Source organism: Rutilus rutilus (genome assembly GCF_951802725.1).
Source record: "Rutilus rutilus genome assembly, chromosome: 6".
Classification (NCBI taxonomy): Eukaryota; Metazoa; Chordata; class Actinopteri; order Cypriniformes; family Leuciscidae; genus Rutilus; species Rutilus rutilus.
Window position 1 is genome coordinate 1,988,649 of NC_140214.1, and position 22,555 is coordinate 2,011,203.

A 22,555-nucleotide genomic window follows, 5' to 3' on the forward strand; every position below is an offset into this window, starting at 1 on the left:
TGCAACAGTCTCGAAAACAATAATCAGAGTGGACTGCCATAACATCAGTGACCAACATCACTGCAGGCTTCAGCATAGCTGAGTTTACCATTACAAATGTCTAACAGATTTCGCCTCCGTAGACGACTGTAGCCCGTAGTCCGAACCTGTGTCTGTGTGCATGAGACTGTCTGAACACCGGCAGAATTACAGTTTTGTAGTAAAATAAAAGACACACATTATCCAGAAGTATAATTTACTGTTATGTGTGTGTGTCAGAGTCTGCAGTCACTGTGTGACGTGCGTTCGCTGCGGGCGTATCATGACGAGCTGGACGCGAGAGAAGGCCGTTAAAATATTTTTAGGCCGTCCCTATTTTCGTTTTCAAAACTTGCGTTGGCTGGTCCGGCCGATTGTGCAATCGATTTTCGAACATAAAGTGACAGCCCTACTGATGAGCTACAGCTAATGGAGATGTGTGTGTGTGTGTGTGTGTGTGTGTGTGTGTGTGTGTGTGAGTGAGTGAGTGAGTGTGTGTGTGTGTGTGTGTGTGTGTGTGTGTGTACGTGTGTGTGTGTGTGTGTGTGTGTGTGTGTGTGTGTGTGTGACTGTGAGTATGAGTGTGTGAGTGAGTGTGTGAGTGTGAGTGTGTGTGTGTGTGTGTGTGTGTGTGTGTGTGTGAGTGAGTGAGTGAGTGAGTGTGTGTGTGTGTGTGTGTGTGTGTGTGTGTGTGTGTGTGTGTGTGTGTGTGACTGTGAGTATGTGAGTGAGTGAGTGAGTGTGTGTGTGTGTGAGTGTGTGTGTGTGTGTGTGTGAGTGAGTGAGTGAGTGAGTGAGTGAGTGAGTGAGTGAGTGAGTGAGTGTATATGCTGAACACACACCGTTTGGTCGGTCAGTGGCGGCAGGACGATGGTCTTCTCCATGGTGTTCATCACCAGTTTCCACAGTTCCTTCAACACTCGCTTGAGAACCGTCTTCTCACAGATCTTAGCGAACAGAGTCAGACTGACAGAAGAACACAGACATCATCATCATTAACACACAAACACACAGACATCATCATTATTAACACACACACACAGACATCATCATTATTAACACACACACACAGACATCATCATCATTAACACACAAACACACAGACATCATTATTAACACACAAACTCACAGACATCCTTATTATGATCAAATCCAAGCTGATTTAATTTGAATGACATTTGAATTGTATAGTGTGTGAAAACTCTCCTCTTGAAGTCATGTTAATGAATGCATTGCTCACTTGCTGTCGAGGAAGTCCATGATGGGTTGCAGGACGTTGTCGGCGTCCTGAGCTAAACCGCCGTTCCCGTTGGCAGGAACCGCTCCCTTCACCTGACTCAGGATATCCCCCATCTCCTTCACACTCTCCTCGATGTGCGGCTGGAAACTACAGAGAACCGTGGTGTTTAGAGACAATTACCTTATAATGTACTGCACAAAGAGTTCGGATTTTAAAGTGCCCCTATTTAATGTTGTTTTGGAGTCTCCTACAACAGGTTTACACGCATCCAAGATCAAAAATCACTTTTATTTTCATCATAATCTCCACTGCACATCAGCTCTTCTCTCTCAGCATCTGAAACGGTTCGTTTGAAGATTCAGTCTCTCTAAACCCCGCCTTTCTGAGAGCTGCTCTGCTCTGATTGGTCAGACGGCCCAGTCTGCTGTGATTGGTCGAAATCAAACACTAATTATCATATCTGAATCTCAGCTCTTGATACTCAGTGATACGAACAGTAACGATGGCGTGAGTTTTACCGGATCGATCTCATCAAAGTGGATTTGCTTTGTCAGCAGAAACCAGCGTCTTCTCCACATGAACAACACCAACTCTTCCAGTCTCAGATACACTACAGTGTTTGAGGGCGGAGTTAAGAGACGCTGTTCAGCCAATCAAGACCAGAGGCTGGAATTATGCAAATTAGTTCCAAGTGGGACTGAATTACTGACGACTCGTTTCAGTTCAGAATCACTTCTTTCCATTTATCTGCACTTTGATCTGTGAAACTCTGCAGAACTTTTACATTCACAAACAGCTTTATTACACACTGCATGAAAGGGAATATGTGAGAAAGCATAATAGGCACACTTTTTTAATTTAAAAACATAATACTACAAAAAAAAAAATTCTCTGTTAAGAACATAAATAGGATTTTAACTTCTAGAACTTTGAACCCACAAATACTCCAAAACCCCCAAACCAACCTCACGGCAAAAACCCTGCTGAGATCATCCATCACGTTATTCAGTTTGATTTGTAGATCCTTCAGGAAGTCACTGGCCTCCACATTTAACTGCAAAAAAAATAAAATAATCATAATTATGAGTATCATTAGATATAGTTATCAAAGTCTGATTTGCTATTTTTACTTGAAGCTGTAGTAAAAACTTCAACTTGCTTAGTTGAGGTTTAACCCTTTAAAACCGGCTGTGTCGTCGCCGACACACACCAGCAAGCTGTATTCATTTGACCGTAACTCTTCAACCGTTTGCACTATCAAAACCATTCAAATTGCCCCTGACAGTAGACAACATGCGCTTTTCGGCAATATACGGCTTATTACGGTAATGTCATGCTTTCCGTCTGCAAATGACAGCAGCGCAGGAAGGAAGGATTTGAACAGAGAGATACGAAGCGCGGCAGGTTAGAGTGTTTTGGATTGCATAAAGTAATAAAAGAAACGAACAAATACATGGAGAAAGAAGTGTTAGACAGCAGAAGAGGGGATTGGGATGATTTTTAATGAAACTTGGGAAGCGGATGGCCGTTACTCTTTCACGTATCTAAGCATGAAGTGTGTGCACGCATTTTACAGTCAAAAAATCCAAATATGTGAAAAACACCTATTTTAGCTTCAGGTTCTAAAGGGTTAAAAGACAATTCATATTTAGAAAATATGATTGATTTGACTGCAGATCAGAACCAAACTGAGCTGAATTATGACACTATTGTTGACACTATTATTAACCTGAATTGAGATGAATAATGACACTATTGTCTTCTGTAGAGCTGCTTTTCTTTTACAATATCAACAGTGATTTTCCTGTTTATCACTGTGAATCTGTATTGTGACCTGACTTTCATAACATGCACTCTGATGACATCATGCCGCTCCAGCCAATGGCATCTCTTTAACACTGAACTCTTTGTGAAATCCAGCCAGTCTTTATTAGTATGCGCTGAGAGAATTTGCTGTAAATTTATTGAATATTCTGTGAGTAATGGGAATCCAAGGAAATGTGTTTGCTGTGAATCACACAACATTTACAATACGTATGAATTATGAATTACGTCATAAATATGTTAATCTGGGAGCATTTACGAGATCGGTCGTAAATGATGCATGACGTCAATGCAAATGTCGTGAGAAGGCAAGAATAATGAGCTGTGTATAAGTCAGAGATTGCGCTAAAGACGGAGCGTGGGAATGTTTTATGCGAGAATAGACGGGATGAAAGATGGATGATGGAAAAGTTGCTAAATGTGAGAGATTTACGGATGAACAGAACAGGAGAGACGAGACTCTGCTGTTTGATGAATGAAAACAGTGCTGAGAATATGGATTTCTGAACCTGTAATATGCATTACTTTGTTATTTATTTTTAATGTATTTACTGACAAAACCACGATTGCTTCCACATGATGCAGAGGAATATGACGCCGTGTATAAGAGATCTCATATCTCATCTGCACTTTCATATACTTCAATTTGGTTTGTCATATCCAGTTTCAAGACATGTCAGAACCAATGATGTTTGGTATTATTGACATCGAGTTATATCCTGACGCACCTTATTTAAATATAAACTACCGTTCAAAAGTTTGGGGTGTTTTTTTAAAAGAAATTAATATTTTTAGTTAGCAGGGAAGCATGATTTTAATCAAAAGTGACGTTAATAATGTTACAAAAACTTCCATTTCAAATAAATGCTGTTGTTTTGATCAAAGAATCCTGAAAACTAAAATGTATCACGGTTTCCACAAAAATATGAAGCTGTTTTCAACATTGATAATAATGAGAAATGTTTCTCGAGCAGCAAATCATCATATTAGAGTGATTTGTGAAGGATCATGTGACACTGAAGACTGGAGTAATGATGCTGAACATCCAGCTTTGATCACAGGAATAAATTACACTTTACTATATATTCACATAGAAAACAGATGATTTACATTAGAATAATATTTCACAATTTTTACTGTATTTTTGATCAAATAAATGCAGCCTTGGATAAGAATAAGAGACTTATTTCATAACCAAAAATTATAAAAAAAAATAAAAAAATCTTCACACAAAGCATCATGTGACTTCACAAATCTTCAAGCTGGCATGTTTTAAAGTGTTAATGTGTGCATGAACTCACGCCTTTCCCTCCCATCGCCTCAAACATCTTCTCCAACTGGACTCGCAGCTGCTGGATATTATTAATTATGATGCAAGGCTGAAAATAACAGAGTAGAGGAAGTTAAATAACATTAACACACACACACACACACAAGCTATTACAGAAATCCCTGCAGCAACAGAAAGCAACGAATAGTGTTAAATGTGAAAACTTCATAGTCGTGTGAGCTGAGTGTGTGTGTGTGTGTGTGTGTGTGTGTGTGTGTGTGTGTGTGTGTGTGTCTTCCTCTGAGAGTCACTCAGCTAATTACTATATCTCCATCTAATAGCTCACTAGCAGACACATCCCAAGAGTTTTTATTATGAGCCTATTATAAGTGTAAATGCATAAATGTGACGCACCACTTTCTCCTTCTTGCAGTGAGTGGGAAAATCCTTGGTAATGATGTCAGCGTAAGACAGAAGAACATTTCCAATGGTCTGAGAGAAGGAAAAACAGTCACATGATCAGAGGAATATTTCATGTCTCACAAACACTGAACTTTAATACACTAACATGACATTATTGTCTTTTAGAGCTGCTTTACAGCAGAATGTGACTTATTTCATGAATTTGCATAAGCAGATAAATGCAGTCATCAGTTCACATTTAAGTGCTTATTCCCGTTCTGTACACACACAGTTCAGGAGTGACACACAATTAATCGCAACCCACATCTGCCCATTTCAACAACTCCACAAACTTGATTGCTTTATGAGCCAAATCCAAACAAGTCCAAATACGCTTGTAAATGCAAAATTGCAGAACATAGAGTTTTTGGTCATTGTCATATTAATTTGGTCAAAACAGGCGACGATCTCAGAAGTTATAAACAAACTTTATTCCAGTAAGGTTAATAGAAATAAAACGTACATTCAAAATGATCTGGTCTTTAATAATGTTCTCAAATCATTGGCACAAAAACATTATTATTACATCGTTCATGGAGCTCTTTTTCTGAAAAGTTTCGGTTGGACGTTCATCGAGCAATTTTTAAATGTAACTTGTTTCGGAATGTTCAGAGAACATTCAAAAGTAACAATCCCGTAATGTTTGAAGAATGACAAAATGGAATGTTTCGTTGACGTTTGCAGAACCAAGAAAAAATATTTTGAAAACTGAACGTTCAGAGCACATAAAAAACGTTAATGGGATACTTATGTTAGCTGGGATGCCAGAACGTTGCTATGGTTACCAGTGTCAATCATTACAATTTCGGGAGCGAGTTGTCTTCCGTATACACACGGAATGACAATTTAGGTGATTCACTTTCCATATTTAAATGTGGTTGTCACTCCTGAAATTTGTCATTGATTCTGTCAATTTCCTGTTTATTACTGTGAAACAATCTTTATTGTATAAATCGCTATAGAAATAAATAAGGCTTATTATACCATTTAAAGGTTTCTTATCTAAAATAAGGAGTCTCCTACAACAGGTTTACATGCATCCAAGATCAAAACCACTTTAATTGTCTTCATAATCTCCACTGCAGCATCAGCTGTTCTCTCTCAGCGTCTGAAACGGTTCGTTCGAAGATTCAGTCTCTCTAAACCCCGCCTCTCTGAGAGCAGCTCTGCTCTGATTGGTCAGACGGCCCAGTCTGCTGTGATTGGTCAGAAACCAAACGCTCATTATCATATCTGAATCTCAGCTCTTGATACTCAGTGATACGAACAGTAACGATGGCGTGAGTTTTACCGTATTAATCTCATCAAAGTGGATTTGCTTTGTCAGCAGAAAACAGCGTCTTCTCCACATGAACAACACCAACTCTTCCAGTCTCAGATACACTACAGTGTTTGAGGGCGGAGCTAAGAGACGCTGTTCAGCCAATCAAGACCAGAGGCTGGCATTATGCAAATTAGCTCCAAACCTACACAAGTTCAGCAGGAAGCGAGACTGAATTACTGACGACTCGTTTCAGTTCAGAATCACTTCTTTCCATTTATCTGCACTTTGATCTGTGAAACTCTGCAGAACTTTTACATTCACAAACAGCTTTATTACACACTGCATGAAAGGGAATATCTGAGAAAGCATAATAGAGGCACTTTAATGTTTAGTGCGAGAGGTATGACCAATAATAATAGTGATGCTGGACTGACTGAATGAAACACGTCCCAGTAATTCACGCGTGTCACCTTAGCAAACCTCTTCATGTAATTCCCAACGATCTGAGGATCGGGACACTCCAGCTTCCTGATGATCTCGAAGCTCTGGTTGAGCTGAGAGAAGACGTCCACCACCGAACAGGAGAAGAGCGCGTGCTCCGACGTCGGCTGGAACTGCAGGCCAATCACGAAACAAGCGAAATAAATCATTTTAAAATATGAAACACAAGGTTTTATTTGTTTATCTGCATGTCGTGAGCATTGAGAACCAGTATCTTCCTTCCAGTATATTTACAATACAAATATCTAAACATTTATAAATCAAGATGCATTTACCGGAGAAGCAAAATGACGTTTTGTCGTATGAAACGTATCAAAATGAAGTGAGTTTGTGCTTTAAAAAAAATGAAGAAATAGCAATAAATCATTGGCAGATATTTTTTCTTGTTTTGAGCAAATACTCTTAATATAAAGACTTAATATCTTCAGTCATTTCCCATTTCAAGTAAATGTTTCTTGATTTAAGAATGTTTAGATATTTGTACTGATAAACCAGAGTGGACATTTAATTTGTTGCAGTATGCAAATGAGTTGTTAAATTATTTAAATATTAACTTCAAATCTCAGGGAGGAAGTTTGGGAATCCTTGAATTAAATAAGAAGCGTTTGTCTAAGAAATATTAGACATAATACATAAATTATAAAGTCCCCCTGTGGTGAAAATCCAGCTTTTAATGTAGTTTATATGTCTGTGTGGTGTTTTTAATATGCTTTAAGACAAAGCATGTGTAAATTCATAAGTCGACACCATTGCTGAGTATTTCCTCCTTAAAACTGCAGTGAACCAAAGACAGTCTCAAAAACACGCTTTGAAATCGCTGGTGTTTCTGACGTCACAAACTACCTTGTAACCAATCAGATCAACGTGTGATCGTCAACCAGTGGATCTCTGAGCTGAGTGAGTGAGTGGAGGCGGGGCTCATTTGCATATTCATAGAGCCGCGCATACTAAATGAGGCAAGGGTGTCGAGTTACACTCAAGACATTTTAAAACATGAAGAATCTTTTCAAGGAGAAAACTTTAAATATGTAATTTTGGTGATCAAAGATGAGTTTTATGGGATAAAATGTGGGATTTTTGGGGGATTTTTTATTCTAATTGATATATTTACATATGTGCATCACCCTAATAGTGGCTGTCTACGTTTCTATATGAGTCTTGTTAAAAATCTTGATGTTTCATTGTGTAAATAAAAACTTTCATGTACACTGTAAGTGTCATTCGCATATACTGTATATATTTTTTATTTAAACTCAGGTCTCCCGAATTGCTTCTGCACAAGTTTGTGGTCAGTGTTTATGAATATTTCAGGCTAATTGGACTAGATAAAAGACTACGATGATATTTACCCCGTCCTTTGCGTCCCTGACCAGAGCGCCATGCAGGAAATCTCTGGAAACTTCCTCGTTCTCATCCAGCCACAGGATCACGAAGGGCTCAAACCATCTGTCCAGACAGAGATAAAGCAGGTCAGATGCTGACAGATTCCTCCTCAGAGACACACACTAGCACAGTCCACAAACGTTCTTACGCCGGGTACTCCGGCACACGGTCCTGGAAGTACAGCAGCTCCTTGCAGTATTCGTTGTAGAGCCACTTCACCTTGAAGTGCAGGTTCATGTAATCGGCGCTCTTGCACAGCCGCTGCTTCTCGTGCTCTGAGAGACAGAGAGTAGATCACAGAAAACAGGATATTCAGCACAGATGAGACTTGAGAAGTGGAGTTTGATTCCCAGCCCTTTTAAAACTCACTTCTTTCTTAGAAAAATGCAATTAAACCTCAGATTACAATAGAGCCAAAACAAAGACGTGAAGAGAGAAACAAGTTAATAAATAAATCATATAATAATCAAATAATAGATAAACAATCAAATAAGAATATAAATTAATAACAGAAAAATAAAGATTTTAAGACAGAGATTCAAGCAGAGAATACTAGAATAGAAGAGAGAAGAAAATAATAAAAAAATTTAATAAATCACATATAATAACAATTAATATAATAAATAAAAATAAATAGATTAATGTACATTTTAAAAAGTAAATAAATATAGAAAAAAACAATAAATAAATAAATCACAAATAATATTAATTAATATAAATAAATAAATAAATAAAATTAATAAAAATAAATAGATAAATGTATATTTTAAAAAGTAAACAAAACAAAAAATAAGTAAATAAATAAATACAATACAAATAAATAATAGAAAAAACTTAAACTTCTCAAGACAGACATTCACATAAAGCAGAAAATTAAAACAGAACTAAATAATAAACAATAAATAAATCACAAATAATATAAGCTAAAGAAATAATTGCACATTGTATTTTTATAAAAAAATAAAATAAAATAAAAATGTAAAAAATAAATAAAAACAAGTAAAAAAAAAAGGCAGATTCAAACAAACCTCAAATTACGACAAAACTAAAACAACATTAGCATAGTGACGAGAGAAAATAACAATTAATGTTCTAACGTTCTGCTATGAACCAATCACACGCCAGGGACAACGTATGCTGTGTTCTTATTGGCTATAGCAGTTCATGCAAATTAGCCCTCGAAGAGTCAGTTGTGCTAGAGAGTTAGCGCTAATATTACGTACCAGAAAAAGAGTTTAATAAGTCCTCATGCTAAAGTTAAACTCTGCATGTACCTTCACACCTTCTTTGCACACTTCATCACTGAAACGTAAACACAACACTCATATGAGGATCCGACATTCAGTATGTGTCCGTTTACCTTCCATAGCGTACTTCATATCCTGAGCAAACATGTTCCACATCACCTCGGCACTGATCTTCCCCACGTTCAGCTCCTGAGGGAACCTGCACAACCAAACACACACACCACGCATGGATATGTTTCCCTCAGCTTCATTCATATCAGCTGCTTAATTCTAGTACATCACTTCAACCGTTGGGAACTGTCCGTGCACTTTTTTACTTTAGTAATCATCATAAATTAGTAGGTGTGTAACGATTCAATACAGATCACGATACTGAACTCACGATACGATATTATTGCGATACTCCAAGACATATTATAAAAGGTTAACAAAAAATGTACTGTTGATTAAAATGCTAAATTTGATATTGCATTGTGTGTGTAAATGAATAGACTCGGACTTGGTGCTGAAACCCAAAGCACAGGACAATAGAGACACCAGAATAACAATATTCATGATTATGAAGATGAAAATACAGAATTATTTGAGATGAATATGAACTCTTTCACTGATTAGATATATTTAAAATAATGTAGGCCACATTTTACTGGCAATATCAGACATTTGGCATTATCAGGACACACACATATTCCCCCATTGCATTATTATACATTATATTCAACATTATATATAGTAGTTTAATGTAGTACTGACACTAAAACTCTGTAAACTTGAATTTTTTTCTCACACAGTAGTTTTTATCTTGGGTGAACTATCCACAATATTTATTGTCACTATCCACGATACATATTGTTGCATTTTTGTATTGTGATATATTGTGACAAAATATATTGTTACACCCCTATAAATTAGGTCTTAAACCTCAAGTTTTGTGATATCAACTTCAAATTCAGAACCCAAATTTTCAGCATCATCATCTCGGCTCTGAACCATAGACTTTAAATAAAAATATGGGCGTAGTGTGCGTGACGTCACCCGTTGGTTTCTGAAGAGCATTTTTAAAGCATGAAGTGGGCGGAGCCGGCCGCCGCCATCTTGGCCGCGCGTCACTCCCGGATAAACCAAAATGTGCAGCGAGGCGGATTAGCTGAGGTGACGTGACGCTAACAAACTGCTAGTAGTGACATCAGCGGCAATCCACCCATCATTCAAGTGACCAAGCCCTTAATTATGCAGAACTTTGAGGCTTAATATAATTAAAACGGATGAGTTATACAAAAATTCACCCCCCTCACAGTCGTCATGAAGGGCAAAATTAGCTATATTGACCAAAACCACTTTCTGTACCAGGCTGTAAACATGTTTTTTTCTGCTGTAAAGTTGGGCATTTTAACATGGGGGTCTATGGGATTGACTCTCTTCTGCAGCCGGTCTCTAGTGGCCAGTCGATGAACTGCAGTTTAAGTCACTTCAGTGTTTGATTCAAGAGAGAGACCGAATACTTGGGATGAACACACACTCACTGGTTCAGACAGGGCGTGTAGGAGTTCTTGTCCTCCTCTATAATGGAAACGATGAGGGTGATGAGTTTGGACCAGAAGTCCAGGTTCTTTACGCTCGGTCCCTGTTCTTCAGGAGGAACCGTCTTCGCCTGGATGAGACCACAAACAAGAGTTACGCTCATGTCAAATATACCAACACCACAAAACACCTGCACTGCAAAAACTGATGAGCTTTTACTTGTTTTCCAGTACAAACATGTAAACGTTCTTTAATCAAGACACATTTACTTGGGAAGCAAAACGATATAGGATAAGAACTTTTCTGAGGAATTAATCAAAATTAGTTTATGCTTAAACGTCCATACTATAAAACCGATCAAAAATGAAGGAATTATCATGCAAACCAGTGGTTGTGTGGAGTATTATTATTTTTTTTTATTTTTTTTTGAGGATTAAGTTGATCCGTAAACATTACATTATGTATGTAAAAGTAAAAAAATGTTTTTTTTTAAAAGCTAGTACTAAGACTAGTAAAAATTAAGTAAAAATTAATCAACCGAGTATGACGGGTTAAATCAACCCATTATGCTAGGTTAAATAAACAACCCAATTTGCTGGGTAAAATTAACCCAACATGTGTTCTGTCCTATATTTACCCAGCCCTTGGGTTGTTTTAATCACTGTATTAATCACTTTTTTCCCCCGCCTTGTTGGCAGAGGCTATTTACACTAACTCCGCCCCCTGACGTCTGGATGAGCATTTATTCTCAATAATAATGAAGAAAATATAAGTGGAAATAAAGTGTTTAATAATTAAGTGTTTATCGGTTAGGGTTAGGGAGAGCTTTATTGACCCAATAAGGCATTATCCATTTAATAATTGTAATAAATATTCAAACATAAATACTTATAAGTATAAATAGCATCTAACTACTATTTACACTTATTGCAAAGAAAATAGTATTTTCACTTAGTGTAAATAGCATCTATTGCAAATAGCCGCTGCCTTTTTTTATTGACAATGTGTGAACAGCTTGTAAAGAAACTAAAAATAAAAAACTTCCGCGACTTCCTAGGTTAAAGGTTAAAGCCTGTAGACTGATTTTTATGTTGAGGACGGGATGTTTTTGCCGGGAAAATTTAAAGTGCTGCTGCAGTTCACTGAACGGCCACCGGTGTCGCTAATAACAAGGGTTTCTGAATCCTACACACAGCCTCTTTAAAACAAGAACAAATATCTGCCGATGGGGTCAGACAAATCTACTCAAAGGAAAAAAAAGATTATTTTTCTGACCCCATGACTTCTCGAAAAAGCATCTCAAGTCAATGCATCTTGATTTAAGAATGTTTAGATCATTTTTTAGAAACATTTTGCTGCCGCGGAGCAGCTCACGGTTACTGGAGAAAGACATGCATTTAAACAAATTGACAATTACAGAAATAACGCAGAGGGAATGCGAGAATGCCTCCTGTGCATTTATACGGCCTATAATTGTCTCAGATCTACACACACACTGGGAGCATCAGTCAGCGCTACGGTTATGAGGTGTCAGAAACTCAAGACGTGTTTTCCATCTTGCTAATAAAGTTCTGCAGTGCGAGAGAGAGAGAGAGAGAGAGAGAGAGAGAGAGAGAGAGATAAACATACGACACACTGCGGTTCTTCTCCATTCATAACTGCCACAACACCTCTTCCATAATCAATATTTAATTTTCCATGAGAAGAACTTCAGCGCTCTCTGAATTACTAAACAGCAGAAAATCAGCGTTTGGAGACAAAGAGAAACTCATCCAGTGTAACGCTCTAAACAACATGTTGAAGTTTACAACACAACATTCAAAAAGAAAGAGGACAGGATTATAGTTAACTATAACTAAAATACATTAAAAAAAATCATTTATCACTTGAAATAAAATAAATAATAAATTGAATATATAACAAAACGTAAATTTTAAGTTTAACTAATGTATTAAAATAACTAGAACACTCATTTTTGTAATTATTATTATTATAAAAGTGCAATTAAACATCTCAAGACAGAGATTCAAAATTGCAACAGAACTAAAAACATAACCTTAATAAAAGTAGTGAGGAGAGATAAAGAGCAAATAAATAATACAAATAATAATTGAACAAATAAAATAATAAAATATAAAATATGAAATATAAAAATTAGAAAAGAAAAGAAGTGACAAGAGAGAAAATATATATAATAATTAATATAATTCATCAAAATAAACAAAAAAATTTAAGAAAAATTAAAAGTTGAGGTGTCAAAACTGATACAGATACATCATACATGATACTGACACATGAAAACTGATACTGATACATTTTATGTGTCTGAACTATACAGACACATAAAGAAAATGACATTAACAACAAAATTACTAAAACTTTAACTAAATTAAAGATGAAAACAGGAAACATATATAAAAAAGAACTGATTCAAAATATCAATAGAAACGATTTAATATCACAATGATATTAAAATATCACGGACTTGAGCGCTTCAGGACTGTGTTAAACACCATTTGATGCTTTTGCCAATAAAGCAATTAAATGGCGAGACTTACTTTTCTACAACTGCCATGCTGAGCGTTGCCATATCTCCCATGTAACTTTCAATGCAATTACACACGTATACATGAATACGCACACACACACACACACACACGCTAAAAAAACAGCATTATCGGTTTTTGGCTGAAAGAGAAAAGGGTAAAAAAAAATATATATGATCCCTATATTAAAAATAGACGTTACTTGGAAATGTGATGTTAAGCATCACACATAACAGATAGTCTTGAGTCATATATAGTCTCAGCTAGCAGAATACAAGAATAATTGTTTCAGGCTGTGACCAAACAATACCAAGCACATGTAAAGAGTAAACACATGCGGCTTTTGGGTCGCTTTTTGGTTTGTAGCTTCACCAAACATTAGTAAACCATAGTAGATCACACATATACATATTTAAAGTTGCCCAAACACAACATAACACGACGTGCAGATCTCGAGATTATCCTCATAGAGCGCGCTTTACATGCAATACGACATCCGAGATCAGATTGCGTCTCATTTGATAGGGTGGACCAGCTGTCAATCAAAACAGCTGACCAGTGCCACCCTGGCCCTTATGTACACGTACACACACACACACACACACACACACATACTCACTGGGTCATTCTGATATTCTCGGCTGTAGAGCTCATGGCAGTTGTTAAAGATGTACTCGTACGTTGAGTTGAGGCACGCTTTGACACAGTCTTTGACGACTTGACTCGCTCTCGGTGGACTCTGCAGTTCCTGGACCTGAAAACACACACAGACCAACAGTTATTCTTCTCGCATATGAGACCTACATTTACATTCAGAGGGTTTAAAAGCCTATAAATATTGCTGAAGAGTTACGAAACACTAACTACTCACAAAGTTGTTTTGGAGATTATGAAAAAATGTATGTGTTTTTTTTACCCTGAATGCATGTAAACCTGTTGTAGGAGACCTACAAGGAGACCTACAGGAGACCTACAAGGAGACCTACAAGGAGACCTACAACAGGTTTACATGCATCCAAGGTCAAAAAACACTTCAATTTTCTTCATAATCTCCACTGCACATCAGCTCTTCTCTCTCAGCGTCTGAAACGGTTCGTTCGAAGATTCAGTCTCTCTAAACCCCGCCTTTCTGAGAGCTGCTCTGCTCTGATTGGTCAGACGGCCCAGTCTGCTGTGATTGGTCGAAACCAAACGCTCATTATCATATCTGAATCTCAGCCCTTGATACTCAGTGTTACAAACAGTAACAATGGCGTGAGTTTTACCGTATCGATCTCATCAAAGTGGATTTGCTTTGTCAGCAGAAAACAGCGTCTTCTCCACATGAACAACACCAACTCTTCCAGTCTCAGATACACTACAGTGTTTGAGGGCGGAGCTAAGAGACGCTGTTCAGCCAATCAAGACCAGAGGCTGGAATTATGCAAATTAGCAGGACGTGAGACTGAATTACTGACGACTCGTTTCAGTTCAGAATCACTTCTTTCCATTTATCTGCACTTTGATCTGTGAAACTCTGCAGAACTTTTACATTCACAAACAGCTTTATTACACACTGCATGAAAGGGAATATCTGAGAAAGCATAAGATCTGTCACCAGAAGAAAACAAAGAACAAACCTTCATTCTGAAGAAAGTGATGCTGGTCAGAAGATCTACAGTGGATTTCAGATCCTGCAACCTCTCAGGACTACTGGCTGGAAAATTATTCTGAAACACACACACACACGGTTACAAACCCAAATACACACTCTGCAACAACAGCAATTCTTCAGTAATCAATAGATCTGGAGGTCATTTGTATAAGTGTAGAAGGTACAGTGATACTCATTAAAGGAGAATGTGTGAATCTACCCTGTACATCGAGAGGTCAATCCTCAGGGAGTTGTGCAGCTGGTCCAACAGTTTCACAAACCTCTCTTTCTGCAAAAAAAAAGTTAACATATGTAAAATATACACACGAAAAAAATATACATGATATATACATGATACATGCATGATATATACATGAAAAAAATCACTTCTGCTCACCAAGGCTGTATTTATTTGATCAAAAATACAATAAATCTGAAATATTATTACAATTTAAAACAGCTGTTTTCTATGTGAATATACTGTATAGTAAAGTGTAATTTATTCATGTGATCAAAGCTGAATTTTCAGCGTCATTAGTGTCACATGATCCTTCAGAAATCATTCTAATATGATGATTTGATGCACAAGAAACATTTATGATTATTATCAATGTTGAAAACAGCTTCATCTTTGTTGTGGAAACTGTGAAACATGAATAGAAAGTTCAAAAGAATTTTTTGCAACGTTATAAATATCTGTAATGTCACTTTTGAGCAATTTAATTGCTGAATAAAAGTATTAATTTCTTACTGGCCAGTAGCGTAACTCAACAACACAATCATTATTAAGACTGAGATCTACTACACTTGTGTTTGAGGGTCATTTGTCTGCATCCAGCTGTAGCTATCCAATGTTTTAAACATGATGTGCAAGAGTTAAATGAGCTTTCATGTGGTTGAAATGTGAACTGACCCCAAAGTTGGAGGCGGCGAAGCGGTCGGAGGCAGAGACGTTGTTGGAGGACTGTGTGGTGTGTGCGTAATAAGCGTTAATGTTGGCCAGAAGTGTGCTCATGACCGCAGGGACACCGGGACACATGTACTTCGAGGAGAGACATGCAAAATGCCTAAACACAAACACAGAGCACAAGGTTACTGGCATTTACAGGCCTTAAGATAGACACACCGCAATTAATGAATGCAGTTTCTCAAGAGAATGCAAAACTTTGCATGGCCATCAGCATGTTGGAAAAAAGACTGATCAGATTTCACTCCCCCTCTGATGTATGAAGAGGATCTTATTATAATATTATCTGAATCTTGTGTAAAGGCTCCGCCCTCTTCTGAACGGAGGCGGAGCAGCAGCTCATTTAAAGAGACACGCACACAAAAACGGCATGTTTTTGCTCACACCCAAAAAGGGACAAATTTGACAAGCTATAATAAATGATCTGGGAGGTATTTGGAGCTGAAATTTTACCATAGATTTATATTACATCTTGTTAAAAGGGGCATAATATGTCACTTTTAGGAGTTTCACATACTATTTTGATCCTTATTTCCAGAATATGTCCCATTTGCAGTTTTGAGGGTCTCTTTCATGCATTCACTTGTTTGTACACTCAAGTTCCTACATTCACTCCTTCGTTCACTCTGCTTACGTCATGGCCTGATAGATCGATTCCACTCCATATCTCATGGCGAACTCGTCCACGATCTCCTGCGCCGTCTCTTCATAGTACACTTTCCAGGCGTCATCGCCTTTGGCATCTGGGATCTTCACGCCGCCGCTGTTCTGCTTCTCAGTGGTGTAGTGGAAGATGTGCTACAAAGCAAAATGGGTTAAGAAATTATTATTATTATTATTAAAGATTATTTATTATTATTAATATTTTTTCAAAATTTTCAATGCACCGATTACACTGATTTATTTTTACGTCCCAATCAGGTGTGAGCAATGCGTTTCCAGCAGGGTTATTATCGTTAACTAAAATTATTAAAAACATTTTTGTTAGTTGAAATAAAGCTGAAATAAAATAAAATAAAAATATTAGATTAAAAATGTTATGAAAAAACAAAACATAAATGGCAAATAACTGAAATAAGTTGAAGTTGAAGCACAAAAATTACTAATTAATAATAAAAAAAAAAAATTCAACCTGAAACTTAAATAAAAAATAAATTAAACCTAAATAGTAAGATTTAAAAAGACAAAAAACCTACTAAAACTGACAGAAGCACATTCCAAAATTACTAAAGATGTAACAAAAAATAAAGTATAACAATACAAACTATTATAATTGCTTAATAGCTATAATAGTGTATAAATAATACTAAAATAACACTGGTTTCCAGCATAATTCTTACCTCAAAAAAAGTGAGGAATATTCTGAGCAAAATTACAAATTCGCTGACAATCAGAATTAATATGATTTTTAATATGCAATATGTGGTGTCATTTTGGTCTAATGAGATTTCAAAGTGGGAGGAGCCACTGTGTGTAACGCGTCAAAAATAAAACAACCGACAAAAACACTATTAACACAGAACAGATAAAAAACGCTTGATGAAATACTGTTTACAACTGTAAAGTGGCATTTCTGAGTGAAAGTAAATATTCAGCAACATTTTTTTACTTTTTTACTTTTTTTAAAGTTTTTAACCATCAGGAATTAACTGACTATTTAAAGGATCTAAGCGCATATCTAATGCGCACGGCGCAAGTGCACTTAAGTCGTGTCCGAATCCACTTTTGCTAGTTTAAGGTCGGGACAAATGGTCGGCGCTCCCGGCGCATGGTCTAAAAGGGTCGTCCCTATTCTCTTAATGAGTAATGGGTGTGTTTTGTCCCTATTCTGTTAATGAGTAATGGGTGTGTTATGGGCGTAACATGCAATAAACCAATCAGAGTCTCATCTCCCATTCCCTTTAAAAGCCAGTTGCGCTTGCGTCATGGCGGATTCGCTATTTACATGAAGAATTAGCAAGTGGAAAAACTGAATGCTTCTCTAGTGAGGACACAGATCTGCTTGTGTGCAAGGTTAACAAGGTTATATATATATTTGCATGTACCTCATGCAGGCAGGTGTACTGAACATGGTACGGAGCCACAGTCTCCTCTCCTTTAATCTCCACACTGATGTGCATGCGGATCGCTCCTGATACGGCCGATTTATCCGTGCGCTTGTCTGTTCAGAGAGAGAGAGAGAGAGAGAGAGAGAAGGTCTAATAATTCCCTCAAGATCATATTCATTAGAGATGTCGCTCGAAGCCACTTCTATAATAAGTATACAATCACTTTGACACACCGAGGTTGTACCAGACGTCCATTTCTCCACTGAGCGTTCGCACTTCGATGATGGTCTGTCCCAGAAAGTCGTCAGACTCGCGCTTGAACCGTTGCTTTACACGAGACTTGATATCATCATCCTCATCCCAGACGCGCACCTTTATCCGGTCTGAAGAGTTATGACATTCACTGCACACCGGAGAAGCAGAGAATCGAATTAAAAACTTCATAGGCCACTTTACAATAAGGTTCATTAGTTAACATTATTAACTAATGTGAAATGACCATGAGCAATACATTTGTTACTGTATTTGTTAATCTTTGTTAATGTTAGTTAATAAAAATACAGCTGTTCATTGTCAGGTCATGTTAGTTCAGTGCATTAACTAATGTTCACAAGATTTTAATAAAGTGCTGTATATGTGCAGGTCAACTAATGTTAACTAACGAACCTTATTGTAAAGTGTTACTACTTAATAAAAACTATACAGACAATATTTTTAAAAAAAATCTAATAAAAATGACAAAACCAATTGAAAACAAAAAATAAAAAAATAAAATGTAATTTAAAATATTAACAAAAACTCTAACAATATAATCAATGTTTTTAAAATAACATTGATTTAACACAACACATTTTTCCATCAGAATAACATGCACTGATGAATCATTCAATAAGACCAATTTTTAATTTAAGACACTAAACAGTTTAATTTTGATTGCATATTTTGCTTTAAATATTATCTGTGACGACCTCATTCATGCACTCACAAGTGAAAGCTCTCGTCCCAGATGGGATTGAGATTGCCGTAGATGGTCTTGGTTCTCTTCTTGGTTTTCCCCACCTGGACGGTGACGTAGGGGTCACTCGAACCCGTCTTATCCTTCGCCTGAAGACCCTGAGCACACACCACTGACAGAAAGAAATGAATACTTTTACAGACGGCTATTAAGATGATGCAAATACATTATATTTCATGTTTTTTTTTCTCAAACACAAGAGCATGACTTCATGGGTCATGGGTTCGATTCCCAGCGAATGCATGAACTGATCAAACGTATAACTTCAATGCAATGTAAAGTAGCTTTGAATAAAAGCATCAGTCAGATGCACACATGTAAATATTTTCATGCATCTTTTTGATTCATTTATACTGATAAGTGTAATTCTGAGTTCACCTGTGATGCTGATTTTGGCTGACCACTTCGACGTCCCGTCCAGTACGCTCTGCTTGATTTGTTTCATCTGAGTCCCGTGGCTCGGCTTGGGAATGTCGAACACTTCTTGGATCAGCTCGAAGATCTCAGGTTTGTTGCGCTCACGGATCTTCATGCGGTCCTTCAGGACCATGATGATGTTCTGCGTTCGATCCTCGGCTCCGTGTTTCGAGCTCTTCTCAGCCGCTCCTGAAGGCCACATCCAACAACATCAGCTCTAAACTAATGACTGCACAAAGCTTCTTACACAAGCTCAATTTCTATAATGTGAAGGTTCTCAGAGAACGGAGTGTAAGAAAAACTTTACTAAAACTTTCTAAAACTTTCCATTTTCCAGTCATTTGTCTAGCTATAAGATCTTAATTTAAAGTGCCCCATTTACGCAATTTTTAAGGTGCCTAATGTTGACAACAGGTTTACATGCATCCAAGTGTCAGATTTTTCTCTCAGTGTCTGAAACGGTCCGTTTGAAGATCCAGTCTCTCTAAACCCCGCCTTTCTGAGAGCTGCTCTGCTCTGATTGGTCAGACGGCCCAGTCTGTTGTGATTGGTCGACCGCTTACAGCACGTGTCGAAAACCAAATGCCTATATGCATATCTGGATTTCAGCTCTTCAACACTTGATTCACAGTGATTCAAACGATGACGTCGGTATTTTCCGTATCAATTCCAGTTCAGAATCGATTCTTTCTGAATCGAGACAATAACGTGTACTTTGATCTTTAAAACTTTGCAGATCTATATTAGCAGCAGCTGTATTACACACTGCATGAAAGGTTAAAAGCGTAACAGGAGCACTTTAAAGCATGGTCAATCTAAAAAAAACTCATTTGTCATTTGTGTGCTAAATCTGTCCTCATGACTCACTACTGATCTTGGGCACATCATTAGACAGACTTAAAGGCAGACTTCATCCAGAAATGAAAATTCGGTCATTAATTATTCACCCTCATGTCGTTCCAAACCCGTAAGACCTTCATTTATCTTCGGAACACAAATGAAAATATTTTTGATGAAATCCGAGAGGATTCTGAACCACCCATAGGCAAAAACGTCATCGCAACTTTAATAGACTGTGCTTAATATCTACTTTATTTTGATGCTCCCAACATTCTACTAACTATAAGTAACTTTGCAAATGCATGTCAACTTATTCTACTAACCTGAACCCTAACCTAACAGTCAATGAATACTCTTATGACTGCTAGTTGTCACGTAGTAATTAAAGAAGCAATATATTCAAATAAAACTTTTGCCCGGTAAATGTAGTTACTCCCCATCCTCATATGTACGATGCTATTGCACAATGGCAGAACCTAAAAAACATTGGGCCTTATCATACACCTGGCGCAATGCTTTTTTTTTGCAAGTTTCAGCCCGACGCAGTTTTCATTTTCACATCCTGCACCACTTTGTTTAAATAGCAAATGCATTTGCGCCCATCTGAAAAGCTGGTCTGAAAACGAGGTGTGTGTTCAGGCGCATTGTTGGCATGTTGCTATTTTGAGGAACTGAAATAGACTGAGACATTGACCAACTGAAACCTGGTCTAAAGTCAATGGCGCAGTATTTATAAAGTACACAACGCGCGTACACACTGCCTATTACACACACAGGGATGCGCAGCAGGACACAAACATGCCAAATATTAAAAATAAAAGGATTACAATGTAAAAGATTAATATTGTGTACATAAAGATATGGTAGAATCTGGCTTGTCTCGTAGATGGTCTCGGTTTAACCTCACACACACACACACACAGCTTTAATCTCGCGCACGAGCAGATCCGTTTCCTCTCTAGAGACGATTTCAGTCTTTCCGCTTGCAAATTCATCCATGTAAATAACGAACCCATTACTCATTAAGAGAATAGGGACAACACTTTTAGACCATGCGCCAGGAGTGCTGACCATTTGTCCCGTCGTTAAACTAGCAAAAGTGGATTCAGACACCATCTAAGTGCACTTGCACCGTGCGCTTTAGACCATGCACTCAGATCGTTAAAATAGGGCCCTTTATCAAAAAAAAATAAAAAAAAATTTACTGTAAATTTAAGTTAAGTCTGTAAAACCTAAAATGTTGCTACCGTATTTTTTACGGTAAATTTCATGCATCCACAGCTGCCGGTTTTTTTAACCGTAAATGTAACAATTTTTTTTTTTTTTTTACAGTGTGGTAAAAAAAGTTACCCCCCATCCTCATATATGTATGGTGCTATTGCACAATGGCAGAACCTAAAAAACACATTAGCATTAAAATCTCACACTTTTCACCGACCATTTGTCCCGTCGTTAAAGGGACACTAAGTAGGAATTTCCCCCATCTAGTGGTGAAACTGTATTTTGCATTCAAACGAATAATGCTCTCCAGCGCCTCACTTTTTCAAATGCGCGTTGCATCTACGGTAGACGTTATGTACCAAAAAGCTATGACAGGATGTCTTATAATAGCACTTCGAGTTTTTCTTCGGGTGAACAGGTTTGTTATTTAAAACAAACTGAAACTTGAATCAACGAAAAAAAGAATGTTACAGTATAAATTACTGACTGTGAAAAACATTAACTATGGTAGTTAGTAGTAATGCCGCCTTTATTCGTTATATTTTTTAAGTACGTGCATTGTTAGATATCATCATCATCCGTGCCTTCTCTAACGTTACTTTACTCAATAGCTGCTATTCATCAAAGAGCCTGTTTAACTTACTATGAATAGAATAGATAAATAGATATAACTATAAATGTTCTACTATCTATATAATAAAGTTCACAACCAAGCAATGCAAAATAAGCTTGTAATTAAGACCGTAACATTGACTTACCTGTCGAGAAGAAAGCAGGCAACTTCAGCATCTCTTGTTTTGAAAGCTTTCTCCTGCATTAGCAATCCCGACATTAACCCTTGTTTTTGTAATCTCCGGTCACGTTTCCTTTTACGGTCTATTTTGGACTTTTTCGCCGACGAGGACTCCTTATCCTGTGACTCATATGTATGTATGAATGAACGGTGTATAAATAACCGTGCAGTGCAGCCTTTTAAACTTGCCGCGGCAGTGACAAGCGCCTCTCTCTGCTCTGCTCCTCCGCTTCTGCTGGCTTCAGTGACGTGACGCTGGCTCTGAACGAAAACGCGTTGTGGAAACGCGTTGGCCTAGTACTTTTTGTCCCTCTCTGCTATTATAGTTTTTCAAGATGGCGGAAC

The 22,555-nt window shown here is 37.4% G+C and overlaps 1 protein-coding gene across 2 annotated transcripts in view; it reads right to left on the minus strand.

Moving 5' to 3' along the window:
* Positions 1-22,555, minus strand: part of LOC311292254 (protein unc-13 homolog A) — a 75,230-nt gene that overhangs the window by 9,660 nt on the left and 43,015 nt on the right. The window contains exons 16-34 of one of the 2 annotated variants that reach the window (XR_014627699.1): positions 19,318-19,545; positions 18,910-19,051; positions 18,158-18,327; positions 17,922-18,037; positions 16,511-16,674; positions 15,823-15,976; positions 15,130-15,198; positions 14,896-14,985; positions 13,896-14,030; positions 10,733-10,860; positions 9,323-9,408; positions 8,111-8,237; positions 7,929-8,025; positions 6,549-6,692; positions 4,767-4,844; positions 4,384-4,461; positions 2,224-2,312; positions 1,259-1,405; positions 857-984 (exon numbers count right to left, since the gene is read on the minus strand). Coding sequence is in view for 1 of the 2 variants with exons in the window: in XM_084411869.1 (XP_084267995.1) it covers positions 861-984; positions 1,259-1,405; positions 2,224-2,312; positions 4,384-4,461; positions 4,767-4,844; positions 6,549-6,692; positions 7,929-8,025; positions 8,111-8,237; positions 9,323-9,408; positions 10,733-10,860; positions 13,896-14,030; positions 14,896-14,985; positions 15,130-15,198; positions 15,823-15,976; positions 16,511-16,674; positions 17,922-18,037; positions 18,158-18,327; positions 18,910-19,051; positions 19,318-19,545 (2,366 nt within the window). In the remaining variant the exon portion in view is untranslated. The remainder of the gene's footprint in view (positions 1-856; positions 985-1,258; positions 1,406-2,223; positions 2,313-4,383; positions 4,462-4,766; positions 4,845-6,548; positions 6,693-7,928; positions 8,026-8,110; positions 8,238-9,322; positions 9,409-10,732; positions 10,861-13,895; positions 14,031-14,895; positions 14,986-15,129; positions 15,199-15,822; positions 15,977-16,510; positions 16,675-17,921; positions 18,038-18,157; positions 18,328-18,909; positions 19,052-19,317; positions 19,546-22,555) is intronic. The other variant, XM_084411869.1, reaches the window with a different exon arrangement.